At 50.7% G+C, this 14,878-nt stretch overlaps 1 protein-coding gene across 2 annotated transcripts in view; it reads right to left on the bottom strand.

Annotated features, from left to right (window-relative positions):
- MYO5B (myosin VB) overlaps nt 1-14,878 on the bottom strand; it is a 334,299-nt gene that overhangs the window by 64,893 nt on the left and 254,528 nt on the right. For both annotated transcript variants that reach the window (XM_070452570.1, XM_070452571.1), the window contains exons 15-18: nt 10,960-11,100; nt 9,980-10,077; nt 5,269-5,355; nt 4,683-4,794 (exon numbers count right to left, since the gene is read on the bottom strand). In XM_070452570.1, coding sequence (XP_070308671.1) covers nt 4,683-4,794; nt 5,269-5,355; nt 9,980-10,077; nt 10,960-11,100 — 438 coding nt within the window. The remainder of the gene's footprint in view (nt 1-4,682; nt 4,795-5,268; nt 5,356-9,979; nt 10,078-10,959; nt 11,101-14,878) is intronic.

Raw genomic sequence — 14,878 nt, 5'->3', positions numbered from 1 at the left:
AGCAGCAAGGGAACACACCCCACCACCCCAGTTCCTCCCTTGCACTACTCCCCTGCCGGGTCTCACGTGCCCCTGCTCCTTAAACAACCGCCGAAGAGTCGGTGTGTAACCGACACCGACCCGTCCCTACTGCTGCTCGGACACCGTGAGCTGCGGTGAGAAGCAGGCCTGCCCGCCAGCACCCGACGTCACCACGAGGGCATCTGGGCCAGCTTGGCACATTTCAGGCAGTGCTGGGGTTATGAAGACAACAAACCCAGGGCTGGAGGATGGGGTGCAGATGCTGAAACAGGCTAAAGGAGGAAAGCATCTCAGCGGAGGGGCTGTTCAGGCGAAGACCTGAATGGAGGGAAAGCAGGCAGGCAGGGGAAACCACACATACATGGCAAATTACCCCCAAGTACATTCTATTTGGTGTAGACTATGCTGTGAGGTTTCTTCAGACAGATGCTGACTGTCTTTAACGACACGTACTTAGGTTAAAATTGGGGGCCCTTCCTGTGCTGGCCCTGGTGGACGAGGGGAGATGACCCGGCAGTGAGTGAGTGAGTGAGTGTGTGTGTGTGTGTGTGTATGTGGACAGGCCTGGGCTACAGCACTCCATAGGTGGCCCACGATAACTGAGTGCTCTTTGTTAAATACACATCATCTAATTTTGCTCACTGAGCATGAAGACCATTATAAGAAGGAGATAGTGAGCCAAGGTGTAAGGAAAACACACACATGAGGATATATTTCCTGTTGACCAGTGGCTCTGAAGCCACGCTGAGCCGACACTCGTCATGGCCAAGCCCCGTACAGCTAACAGAAACCGGGTTCCCCGCACAGGAAAGCCAGGCAGCCTGCGCCGGGGCTGAGCTGGGGACAGCTGGCCGCTGCTGACGCTCCCTTCTGTGGCTGCTGCTGGCGAGGCAGGGGGGAGCGAGCTGCGGGCCTGGTTCCCATTCCTGCCTCTGCTTCGGGCCTCAGCTCACAACGGGAGGAACCAAGGCTGGACTGGGCCGGGGAGCTTTGAGACGCCCGAGGCCTGGCCTTCATCACCACCCGGTTGGGGAGACTCCTCAGTGAGGAGGGGTTGGCAACTCGACCCTCACAGTTGAGGGACAAGCCTGGCTACTATGGCTTGAGTAAAGCCAGGGCCTGGATCGGAGGTGCCTGTTGTATCCCTGGGGCCATAGTACAGTGGCTCCAGTTCCTATTCTGAAAGAAACCACCAGGGAAACGGCAGGCTGGTCTGCAGAGCCACTGTTTGTATGGATGAGGATTTCTCTGAAGGCCCCAGTGGTGTGCCTGTCACCACTGGCCTGAAGGTGGCACTCCCCCTCGCTCAGGCGTCTGTTTGCTCTGACCCCTAGAACTGACCATACTCTTCACATACTGATCAGAGGTCATCTCTTGAGAACCCCTCTCCAGTAATCAGAGACTGACGGGGTAGAAAGGAATCTTAGGAACCCATCTCAAGCCACTTTCTTATTGCACAGATGCCGAAAATGTTGAGGTGACTTGCCAAAGGTCTCACTGAAAACATCAAGGAATAGAACCCATGACCCAGGACTCCTCGGCCAGAGGTCTCTGTTACATCATGCCTGTTTGTAGGACCATCTCCTTTTTCACACTCCTCACGCTCCCTGGGTTCCTAGCAGAAGCTTGCTAATCCACTCCTTCACTGTCGGGATACAGGTTCAGGTTTTCCTGATGGCCAGTGATGCCTGCAACTACACTAGACGACCGTCAGTCCTGGAGGGCATGGCCCCCCTAGTCGGCTCCTTTGCAATTCTCACTCTGACCACTCTAGGGTAGTACATAGGAAGAATCCAAGAATTCAATACCCATTTGTGGAGTTAAAGAAAAACACATTCAAGCTAAAGATGGAGGGATTCCTATACTCCTCGCAGGAGGAGACCACCACTCCCGAGCAACCTCATGATACAGCCCCCGCGCCCCTCCCAGATGAACAGCCTGCCACCAGGCCTACACACCCCTTCATCATGGCTTCTCTCCCAATCACTCTGCTCTAGTGTTACTTAGCACCTCCCTGGAAAGTGCAGGGAGCTGGAATGCGCCCTTCTAATATAACGGGTGGCTTTGCCAAGTCTCAGCCACTTGAAGTCTCAGGTCACTTAGCAGGATGCGAGCAGCACTGGTGACCAGAAGGTGTGCCCCCTCATCCCCCAAAAGGGAAAAGACAAAAAAGGTTTCCAAGGAAGTCCTGAAGCACCGAGCCCTATTACATGTCTGAAAAGTGAAAGAGTGTTAGACGCTCAGCCCTGTCTGACTCTGTGACCCCATGGACTGTAGCCCGTCAGGCTCCTTCCTCTGCCCCTGGGATTCTCCAGGCAAGAAAACTGGAGTGGGTAGCCATTCCCTTCTCCAGGTTATCTTCCTGACCCAGGGATCAAACCCAGGTCTGCTGCATTGCAGGCGGACTCTTGACCGTCTGAGCCACCAGGGAAACCCACTCCTGTCTAGGAACGGTAATTATATACCGTGACATTGATTAATCAGTCAGACTGATTCAGTGGTGATGTGTTTTAGGTTGTGGGGGTTCCTGAGTCACTTTGGGCAGTTTATGTCAGCTGTTTATGCCTCAGCTTCCTCATCTGTGCAATGGGGGTCATGTTTGCATCTCTCTCAGTGTGAAGATGAGATGGAATGCGTGAAACAGAGAAACATCTGACTTGTACTCAGGCTCAGTGACTGTGAGCCGCCGGTGGCAGGTTTCATCGGGACAAGCTCATCCGTCACCCAGGCAGCCACCTGCACAAACTCCAGCTCCTGTGAGGTCCAGTGACTGTGCTGGGAACACAGTGACAGTGAGACCCGTGCCATTCAGTTGTCCACAATCTGGTGAAATGACAAACAAGCCCTTAACTACAATACAAGGGGAGAAATGCAGTAATGGAAGACAGAAGTGGAGAAGTGTTGGCCAGTGGCTGACTCCATCTGGGGGCACCAGTAACAGGCTTCATGGACCAGAAAGCATTTTAGAGCTCAGTTCAGAAGGAAAGAACCTGGCCAGACACGGAAAAGGTGCGGAAAGCACTTCAGGTGGAGGAAACAGCACTTATTCACATGGCATAGGGGATTCACTGGCTCGTTCACTCATTCCACAAATGCCTGGTGAGTGACATCTGTGTGTCAGGCTCAGGGCTCATAACTTCGGGGGAGTGTCAATGCAAAGGCCGTCCTCTGCAGGAGACGAAAACACATCTGGAGCACAGGACAGCACACTAGGGGCTCAGAGACTGCTGGACCGAGGAAGGCAGGAAGGCGGGGTCAGCATGTAAGCTGGGTGATGTCGAACCAGAGGCCCAAGCGCATCAAGGAGCAGGTCTGGACAGCAGCCCTCGGTCCTGCCAGCTGGAGGGAAGTGGGGTGGGGGACGCGGAGTCAGCCCGTCTGACCTGGGGCCCTCCAGATCACCTTCTGCATGGGGAGCAACGGTTCCACTGGAAGCATGGAGAAACCAGGGATGGGAGAGGAAGAATGGAACTATGGCCCCACGGAAAGCAGGAGCTAGACCCAGGGCTGAGCGGACTGCTGCGAGCCATGACCAAACGAACAGGCCAGCTCCCAGTGCCAACAGAGGGGGAAGACTCCTGACGCTCCCTGTCACCCAGGGTTCAGCTGACCCTGAACACCTTTTTCTCACCCATGTAGAAAGAGACGTTGAAATGTAGACATTGGCAGATGCTCCACAGCACAAACCTCAATTAACCAGAGCCCAATGGACCAACGGCAATCTTCAGTTAAGAAGACTGCCAACCCTCTTATTCTCTATGGAATATTTAGCCCAGCATTCTGTACTGTCTATAGCTACAGTCTTGAGCTGTTAAGACAACACTGTGCTCAGAGGGTGATGGTGTCACTTTTACAAAATAACTTATGACTTTAAACTTGGTCATCTGGCAATGAACCATACTCCAAATGAACACATTTTCCTAACAAAATAATACTTAAAATTTTTTTAAAGTTGATGCAATTCTCTTCTCTTCTGAAAGGAAGATTCTCGATGTAATCTAACCCTTTATTGAGACCATTAAGTAGCATACTCTGCTGTAATCCCTGAATGCTCTAGAACCAAGAAACACGCAAGGATCTGCCCCTCACTGAAGACCCCCAAGAGCTTGGCTGTCATTCTCCAGCCCCAAGCGTCAGCTGCCGAGTTCAGGTTGTTTCAGAAAAAATGAAATCCACTGTCTTATTTAAAACAAGCATCTGGGGTTGGGCCTGAGGCCGGCTCTGTGATGGGGAAGACACAGGAGGTGCGGGTTATTTCCCTCTTGGCTGGCTTCCAGGCCATCCGGGCTTGGGCTCCAGATCAGAGCCCTGGCAGGTTCACTGTTGCCAGCAGGCAGGCTGAGCGGTGGAGCCCCAGGCTTTGAGGAAGACTAGGATCTGGGCCAGCAGCTTGGTGCCTTATCATGACCCCTAGGGTGCTGTATAAACCATTTCATTTTCTACGGGACCTGTGATGTGGGAAAGGCTGGGAATGTCTCCAGGCAGGTGGAAAGGGGCTTTTCCTTTATAGTCACTGATTCAGGAAAATGGATGAACATCTCAGATGGCAGTCTTGGTAAGAGGGGTGAGGACCACTAAGGCAGTTAACATCCCTGCCCAAATCCCAGGGCACCACGGCTGAGCCTTCCCTGGGGCCGGGGTCGGGGCTGTGCCCAGCTCACCTTGATGAGGCTCTCCAGCACAGACCTGCACATGGCTTTTTTGTCTGCGTTGGCGAGGTCTCTCTTCTTGACCAGCACCCGATACCGGTTGAAGAAGTCATGGTAGGACCACCTGGAGAGAAAACCGATGCATCAGGGGACACGTTCTGCCTCTTGGCCATACAAGGGCCCTGGCTGATCTCAGACGGGGCCCCCAGGGGTCAACACGTCCAGCACAAAGCCCTTCTCAGAGCAGCAAAACACGTTCTGGGGCATTTTGTTCTTCCTCGATGCTGAGAACTTCAGCATGTAGCTGAGTTAAAGAATCATGCCTAGAGGACTGACAGGAAAAAGGATTTTGGAGGCTCTGCTGCTAGGAGGGCTGACCAGCTTGCCACCCAGACCAATGCCAAGCTGAAATCTGAAAAGCTGTCCAGAAGGATGTTACTGTTGACACCCATACTTCTTAGGACAAACTGAGATTCTTTTGTCTGTCTGCACCCTGCTTGAGCCCTCAGTGTTGGAGACCATTTTTGGAGGCTGTGTCTTTGGCTGACAGCACATAAGGGGGGTCCCCTGGGGAGGCGGGCCCCAGGGGGTGCGGTACCTGGACGGGTAGCCGGCTGCGCTGATCCGGATGGTCTCCAACACGCCGCAGGCTCGGAGCTGCTGCACCGCTCTCTTTGGGTTAAAACTGCAAAACACAAGACAAACAATGAGAGGCCACAACGGCAAAGAAACAGAACAGGGGAGAGACAGAGATCACCCCTTCCGGCTCCGAGGTATAGGCATTGTGCACCTGGGAGCTCAAGGCCAGGACCAAGTGCAGGCCAGAAGACAGTGACTGGCAGCACCTGAGCCATCTCAGTTCAGGGCACATTCTCACCCTCACCAGGGCTGCTCCTCTTATTTGCCTCCCTGCACTCTGTCCACCCTCCCATGCTCATTCCTGCCTCCTCTGCAGAGCCTAGACAGTGTATTAAAAAGCAGAGACATCACTTTGCCAACAAAGGTCCATATAGTCAAAGCTATGGTTTTTCCAGTAGTCATGTATGGATGTGAGAGTTGGACCATAAAGAAAGCTGACTGTGAAAGAATTGATGCTTTCAAACTGTGGTGTTGGAGAAGAGTCCTGACAGTTCCTTGGACTGCAAGGAGATCAAACCAGTCAATCCTAAAGGATATCATCTCTGAATATTCATTGGAAGGACTGATGCTGAAGCTCCAACACTTGGCCACCTGATGTGAAGAGCCAACTCACTGGAAAAGATACTGATGATGGGAAAGACTGAAGGCAGGAGAAGGGGGCAACAGAGGATGAGATGGTTGGATGGCATCATCAACTTGATGGATGTAAGTTTGAGCAATCTCTGGGAAATAGTGAAATACAGGGAAGTCTGGTGTGCTGCAATCCATGGGGTTGCAAAGAGATGGACATGACTGAGTGACTGAACAACAACTGCGGAGCCTTCCCTTATTATTTCTACAGACAGGCGCATCGGTCCTGACTCAGCGGCCAAATCATATACACTTGGCACCACAAGCATGATTTGGCTCCCAAGTTAAAAAGGGGAGTTTCAGGCCACACAGACCTGGGTCTGAATCATGACATGGTCACTTAAAGCTGCACGTGTGATTTGGGGCAAGTAACAAACTTCCTTACATGGCAGTATCCTCCTCTCTAAATCGGGGAGAAGGGAAGTATCCCTTTTAGAGAGTTAGTAGGAAGATAAAGTGTAACAGCCCATGAAAGCAGTGAGAACAGTGCCTGGCACAACATATAAGGGCACACGTGCTGTGAGCTTCTGTCATGAGAGCTGCCCAGTTAAGAATCACAGAGATGAAGAACTTTATCTTCTTGTCTCTACAGAGATACAAGCCATGACTTCAACAGCTCACCCACCCCAAGGTGCTAAGTTTAGTACTGAAAATCCCATTTTTATTCTAACACCTATACTGAATAGGACACTAGAGCAGAAAGTCAGACATGGTCTGGATTTTCTCAAGTATCCGCACTTGAAGAGGGGAGAAGTGCATAGAGGTAGTACACTACAAATGAAAGTGTCATTCACTCAGTCGTGTCTGACTCTTTGTGACTCCACGGACTACAGCCCACCAGGCACCTCTGTCTATGGAATTCTCCAGGCAAGAATACTGGAGTGGGTAACAGTTCCCTTCTCCAGGGGATCTTTCCTACCCAGCGATTGATTAAACCACAAGGCATCATGTGATAAACGTGGTAAAAATGCTGAAAGAAACTGGAGGGAAAGATGCTGGAGTTGGCTGGGGTAACCAGGGAGTCTTCATGGAGAAAGAAGTAAGCTGACCCTGAGTCAATCACCATGATTCAGGATGAGGAATAAATGTTCTTTTTCTTTCTGGCTGTTCTGAAGCTCGGCTATAGCTGGACGCAGAGTGAGCCCCCTCCAATGACGTGGGGACCTGGCTCCATCTCCGCGGTCACCTGCCGCCTGAAAGGCTGCTGACTCCCACCTACTGCCTGGGGCTCTGCAGTGCTGGGGAGGTGTACTCGAGACCCCGAGGCACTCAGGACCACCTGCCGCTGAGACAAGCCCACTGGCCTTCAGGAAACGTGGCCAGTTGTTCCGACGATGATCCCCACTCCAGATGATCACACCTGCCCAGGGCCACCTCCTCCCTGGACACTTCCTGCTCTCTTGCCTCTATATCGCTGCAGTTTCCACAGACCCACTGTCAGTCACTCTTACGCTGTCACCAGCTATTTGGGGCTGACAACTTCGTAAGAAGAAGACTATGTCTTTATCCATTGTGATTCCACGGTCTTAGCCCAGTGCCCAGGATAGATGGCTTCTGAACAAAGGAAAAAGTGGAAGGAAAGACTTTTTATCAAATTGAAGCATTTAGTGCAGGACAGCAGTCCCCACTGGAGGCAATTTTGCTGCCAAGGAACATTAATGTTATAAGACGCTGTTAGTTGTCCCAGCGGTGGGGGTGCCACTGCTGGGCATCTAGAAGGCAGAGGCCAGGGATGCTGCCCCGTCTCCTCCAATGCACGGGACAGCCCTGCAGCAAACATTACTTGGCCCAAATGCCCACAGTGCTGAGGTTGAGAAAACCCAGCTTGAGGGGCGGGGGAGGAGGACCACAGCACTTTGTTTCCAGAATTATCAATAACATTACAGATTTTCATGGCATAAATTTTTATACTGATCATAAATAATCCTCATTATCTCGCTGAAGTCTTTCATCAGGATAACTTTTTTTTTTTTTTAAGCCACAATTAACAGAGGAGGAAACGAAACGAAGAGGGTGAGGGCCTTGCTTGGGATGAGCCAAACAAATGGTAGCCGAGAACGCAGGTTTTCTGACTTGGTTCTGTAACCTCCCCCACTCTACTGGGAGGAAGACTTTGGTCCTGAAGGTAAAGGAGGCTCCTAGCCAAGTGGGCTGTTAGGACTCTCAGAGTCCTCACGGGGGAGGAGAGACTCAGCCTGAGAACTCAGCATGCGGTGGGCATCCGGTTCTGATAAACACATCGCCCAAGGTCAGGCCAGCTGCAGCCAGAGCTGATGGCAGCCCCACACACTCCACTCCTGGCCCAGCACCCACTCCTGCCCTTCACACGTAATCTCTGTCTTTCACACCGGCTGCTTTCCTAACAGCCTCTCTCTTTCTGGAGGTGACTGGTAAACAGATGCCACACAGGGGGATTTCCGGAGAACGTCTTGGGAACTTGGAGGAAGGGAGAAGAGTGGATGGTCAGCCAGCTCCCGAGGAGGCTGATTCGACACTGTCTTCCCAACCTTTTCCAGGACGAGGCCCCTGAGAGCGGGAGTCAAGCTTTATTAACCGATATGAAATGCAGAAGGCAGTTCAGATATTCATCCTGAGAGTCAGAGTTGCCAAAATAAATTATTTCACAGAAAGAAATTATGCCAGGACCAAAAAGGAAATCAGAAAGATGGGAAGGAATAGCTGGAAAAATGTACCTCCTTCGGCTTGGGGGAAAATAGCACGTGTGGAGGGTCAGGGGAACAGGCGGAAAGGCTGCAGAGGTGAGTGAGAGACCATCCTACAGGCGCAGGGCAGCACTCCAGGCAAGAAGTGGAGAGACGCTGAAACAGGGCCACAGTGGAAGGAAGGGACACGGGGGGCCAGGGACAAACTGTCGAGCGGACTCCACAGGACTTTGACCACAATTGGATCCTAGGGGGTAAGGGCCCTGCTGTCTGATATGGTAGCCACTAGCCACCTGTAAGTAATTAAAATGAAATTAAGACTTCGCCGTCTCAGTCACCCCAGCCACACTGCAAGAACTCAGTAGGTGTTATAGAACATAGCAGTGACCGCGTGGGTCACTGCAGATTTACCAAACTATTCCATCACGGCACAAGGTTCTACTAGACAGTGCTGGTCCAGAGGGACCCTTAGGTTTCTGGCTTGGAACAGCCAAGTCTGGTGAGTGGATGAGATGTCAGGAAATGCTTAAGCCATTTACTGAGACAGAGACCAAATAAACAGGAATCATTCTGGGGGGCAGGGAGGATGAATCTGGTTTCAGACACGTTGAGTGTGAGGAGGCCAACGAAGTCACAACAGACCGGCAGAAATGCCAGGTGGAATCTGTCACAACCCAGAGACGACAGAGATGCCGAAGAGTTATTGTTAACCAGACTTGGGTGAGGTCAATCACGGTTGGATGGCATCACTGACTCAATGGACCTGAGTTTGAGCAAACTCAGGAAGATGGTGAAGGACAGGGAAGCCTGGTGTGCTGCAGCCCATGGGGTCACAAAGAGCCGTACACAACTCAGAGACTAAACAACGACAACAGCAAACCATGTGAGTGGGGACAGAAATGGAAGGAAAATTTCAAGGTAGGAGTAGTGGCAGAATGTGGGTCAGAGAGAGGGGAAAGTGACCAAGTGTGGATGACTCTGGAGGCCTGGAGGAGAGGGGGTGTGAGACACGGGACCATCTGCACGTCTCATCACTCAATGCATCACGTGAGGTTACGTTTCCTAAATAATAAATCTTTCCCTGATCGCTCCGTCTGACCTGAGGAGCTGCTGTGAGATGCACTCATATCCCCATTTAACTGCACACTTCTAAGCGGCTCTCTGATTCATGGGCCCCCTGACCATCACTGTAAGCAACGTGAGATCGGGATGCTGGCCCTTCACGGCCCCCAGTTCCCTGGATGGCAGAGAGATGGGGCCCGTGCTCCGCATGTAAACCACCAGGGGGGTGCAGGACCCACCACTCATCCCGCTGAGGACCACAGACCCGCGGGGCTGCGCCCGCCCCGTGCACCTGACCTTCGAGGCAACACTCACTGGAAGGGCAGCTTCTCATCGTTGGGTTTGATGCAGCGGACGTAGTGCGGCGTCGTGGCATTCAGCGTCTCCATGAGCAGGTGCAGGGAGGACCGGAACTGGGGAGACAGAGGTCAGCGCCCCGTGAACTACTCCTCCTCAGCCTTTTGTGGTGAATCATGAACACTTAGGAGCACCCCGAGACTGGGGGTGGGAGCTGTCAACGCTCTTATTGCTTCATTAGTGTTTAACGCAGGGCAGGGAGACCCTCGGGGACCTGGGGGCAGACTCCAGCTCTGACGCTGCTGGGCTGTGTGGCCAACCCCCAGACCCTCCCGCATCTCAGCACCAGGCTCCGCAAAGCACCTGGGGAGAGGCCTCCTGGGTGCATTTCACTCAGCACCCTGATCAGATGAGATGAGGTGAGCAAGGGCCAAGAGCGTGAGAGGGACCGTCACATGGCTGGAGGCCCTGCAGCCCTGATACGGGGTGCCTGGGTGGCATGCTGGCAGTTACTGCCTTATAGGACGCGCCCAGAGCAGGCATCTACCGAAGCATGAGGGTCAGTGGTTTCCAGGGCTCAGCAGGCACTCTGCTCTCTTGGGAGACACGCTGGATGTCAAAGCCCATAGCGAGCCCACAGCAGGAGCTGTTTCTCAATTTCGGGTCCCCAGGCTATTGATCTCGCCCTCCCAGACTGCACCCCTAGACCTCCAGGCTCACCCTCAGGTGTCTGTGGTTCTGCAATGTGGTCCCCCCACACGGATCAGACACGCAACGTGGGCCTGGAGTCCTCCCCTCTCTCCCCTATTAGGTCCCTCTAGTGAAGGTTTTGCACCTTCCCTCTTCACAGGGCACAGAAAGACCAGGCTGGGGGCTGCAGATGCGGACACCGAGGCCACTCGGGCCCCGCTCTGACTCTGCCCCTCCGTCCTTCATCTCCAGAGAGGCAGTCTTGCCTCACATGCCAGGGTCCACAGCTCCAGGGCCTGGGGGCTAACCTGGTAACCCACGGTTTTCTTGTGCTCCTTGTTGGAGGCTTTCACGGCGGGTCTGGAGGAGCGAATGTTGATCCTAGAAGAAGTGGTGGTGGCAGGAGCAGAGTCTTTGCCATCATGGAACAAGTCAGCCACCAGCGGGAACTGGAAACAGAGGAAGAAGACGGAGAACAAGAGCTCTTGGACTTCATGCTGTTTTCACTCTTTCCAAGTAGCCTTCCAATATACACCAGAGGGAACTGGAAACACATGTCTGCCCAAACACTTGCACACCAGTGTCTGTGGCAGCATCATTCCTAGTAGCTACAAAGCAGGAACAATCCAAATGCCCATCAACTGCTGAACAGATAAGCAGAATGTGATGTATACACACAATGGAATATTACTCAACAGTGTAAAGCAATGAATTCCTCGTTCATGCTAAAACCTGCCTGAACTTCGGAAACACACCCAGTGAAAAAGTCAGACACAGCAGACCACATAGTGTGTGATTCCATTTACTGGAAATGTCCGGGGAACAGAAAGTAGTTCAGTGTTTCCCGGGGGCTGGGGGATGGGGAAACTGGAATGACTGCTAATGGGGACAGAGTTTCTCCTTGGAGTAATGAAAATATTCTTGAATTTAGCATGGTAATGGTTGTACAACTGGGTGATTGTATTAAAACTACTGAATTATACACTTTAAAAGGGTGAATTTGGGGTATAAGAATTATAGTTTAAAGAAAGGAAGGGAAAAAAAGTAATTTCCCCAGGCAATCTCACAGAACCTTCACCTACAAAGATTGGCAAACTTCTTTCCCTTCTGGTGTAGTAGAAGGCAGCTATGGTCTAACAAAGCTGTTTAAAAATTTCCACACTCATTATTACTACATTAAGTAACTTGTAAAGTTGAGCCTTAATTTCTTCATCAGTAAAATGGGGATAAGGATGGACTTGCTGTATGGAGTTGCTATGAGACTAAGATGACCTTTCTGTTAACGCACTGTGTCACTGGGGTGAAGGTCAGGCCAGGCCCAGGGCAGGTGGGACAGAGTCCCAGCTCTCAAGGCACTGGTCGTGCCAGCATCCCTTGGGGAGGTGGATGCTGGGGACAGAATCAAGGATTGGAAGGCCACTCCCATGTGCCTGCAGGTGGGGAGGGGACAAAAGGAGCATCCGGGCCCCACCTCTAACCCTGAGTCACTCGCATCTCAACGAGGCTCAAACGCTTGTGCTCAGCCTCGGGCTCTGCTTCCTCGTATCCATGCACCTTTCTTCCCATAACTCCCAATAAAATGGTGTCTCCCATCTCCTCCTGCCAATTCTGAATGTCCGAGTCTGCCTTCTGGGGGCTCTGAAATCCGATCTCACTGCCCCCCACCCCAGATAATACGTCACCACTTTGCTGGAACATAAGCCAGCACACGTGTTATTCCATCACGCAGCACTTTCCTCCAGCCGTCTGCCTGCTTTCCCCACTCTGTTCTTTCCCAGCATCTTTCACTGCTCTGTCTTCTTGCACATCTCTCCTCTGAGTTGCAGACTCCCCCAAACTGCATCATCGCCATTTAACTCTTCTAACACCCATTCCCTGGACTGTGTCCTTTGGGCCCGTGACTTAACTATCCCCTTCAAGCCTGTCTCTCCACCTTGATCTTCCACTACTGTGATCCACAGTTCCAACCCTCTGCTCAATATCCTCCTCCTCCCTCTTGGTGTTCCACCGGAAGCTCCAAGCTCAACAAAGCCAAAACCACGACCACCTGCTGTCTCCCCAAATTTAGATTAGAGATCCTGCCATCACCCTACCTCTCATTCCAACCAATCACCTAGTCTGTCCATGGCTAAGTCTCAGCGGTCCTTTCTCCATCAACCAGAACACCCCTGTCCTAGTTCAGGCCCACCTGAGCGCTCTACCGGGTCACTGTAGTCATCTACAAACCCTGAGTGCCCACCTCCGGGCATATCCTTCTGCAAACACGTTGTACCCCACAGCCAGTTTTAGAGTTTTCTCCACATCCAAAACATACCCAGTAACCCCTTCCTTACAGACTTGCTGGTCCCCACTATCTACGGCAAAGAGCCACCATCACGCGTATGAAACAAGAACGGGGGAGCAGCAGGAAGAGAGGGGCTGGTGGAGGTGGGAGAGGTCAGCCCAGGCACGGGGCCTCCGTAAACCCATGACAGAGAGCCAAGGCCCACGTGAGAAAGGGTCACATGCCCAGTAAGAAAGGCCCCTGGAAGTGTTCGCAGGGAAATGACCAATGGGAGTCTGAAGCCAGGTTCACATTCTAAAGACATCAGTGATTCCGTCTGCCAAGTCTGAACAATACAAAACTGGTTAAATTATTCTAATTCACATACTTTCGGAAGTGGACTTCCAAGATGTTTTGGGTCTTGGGTAGAAGTTACCAAACACTATGACTATACCGTTGGAGAAGTCTAATTTACAGAAATCATCAATAGTAGCTTTTTTGGTGAAAAATCTGTTAACTTCTGAGGTTGGGAGCTTATATCAGAACCATAGGAGGAACTCTGAAATCGAATGCAATAATAAGAATTTTAAAATGTAAGCCCCTTTCTCTTGCTTCCATCAGAAAAGTTATGGCTTTTATATATTTGATATATTAAAGGATTTATAAGTTAAGAACAAAAAATGAAAACTTCTGGTCAAGGCAGATTTTAATCTACGCTGGCACTGTACCATAATTTAGAAACAAACACAACCAAGCCTGGAGGATTTGTACTGTATTTTAAAAGCTATGTTTTCGTTGTTAGGTCCCGACTATCGAGACTGCAATTGAAAGTGGTCGGGTCTCTGGGATGGAGAAGAAGATGAGTTTGCTGGGACCTTAACCTAGGGAGGAGGAGCGGGCTTTATGTTCTATTCAGAATTGATATTACAAACTCAGTGAACATACAGAGACATATGGTTTAACCACAAGATGGAATGACCAAGAGGTACCATGTTTAACCTCAGGCTGCAGGCAACAGTAAAAGACCAGACAAATACTGCACTACCCCACCCCAGACCCACTCCCCAGGACAAGGGGACTGGGCCAGACAGGGACCTCCTTGTCCCTAGACTGTCCCAACTGTAGACAAACCCATAGTCTCAACGAAAAGTAGTTACCAAGCTCTTGTTTGAAAATGGATTCATGCAAAAGGAACACATTTCTGAGTGAGAGAGAGAGCTGTGTTTTGTTGTTGTTTTTAATTGACTTAACTCCAGTTCTGCTTTTCAAGCAACTGGAAAGTCTATTTACCAGCTTGACTGCCCGGGAATGGAAGTACTACAATTCACCTTAGGGCAGTCCTCAGAAACAGGATCCACCTGGGCCTCCCTAAAAACCTGCTCCCTTCAATCTTGAAAATACTGAGATAAAACCTTCAAACAAACCAAGCACTTCCCTGATACTGTTTGTCACTTATTTCAAAGTGTCTGCAGGCACTGGCTTTGGTGTTCTCTTCTACTCAAGTCTATATATAGATTTTAAAAGCCTGAGGCAGATCTGTTTGAAAAGGGATTAAAAGAAATTAGAAAACACTTTCTAAAGATCACTTGAGGGTTTAAGAAAAATGTCAATTACAGGTATATACATAGCTGTTACCTTGGAAATCACACCTATTCACTTCTGTTTATATGAACATTAACTATCTTTTCTTGAAAGCAGACACATGAAACTAAAATAAGACACACTACAATAACCATTTGATTGGAATCTCTAGCTTCGAGTCTTATCTTTAAAAGCTCTGGCTGTAAACATAATAACACATTTTTCTTTTCCATCAATTCTTATATATGCTACCCTCCAGGTGGAAAAAATTTTTGAACTTTTAGGTAAAAAATACTCTAATATTCATTGGAAGGACTGATGCTGAAGCTGAAACTCCAATATTTTGGCCACCTGATACAAAGAACTAACGCATTTGAAAAGAC

This window comes from Odocoileus virginianus, chromosome 22, assembly GCF_023699985.2.
Source record: "Odocoileus virginianus isolate 20LAN1187 ecotype Illinois chromosome 22, Ovbor_1.2, whole genome shotgun sequence".
NCBI classification, from domain to species: domain Eukaryota; kingdom Metazoa; phylum Chordata; class Mammalia; order Artiodactyla; family Cervidae; genus Odocoileus; species Odocoileus virginianus.
This window is presented reverse-complemented; position numbering and strand designations above follow the sequence as displayed.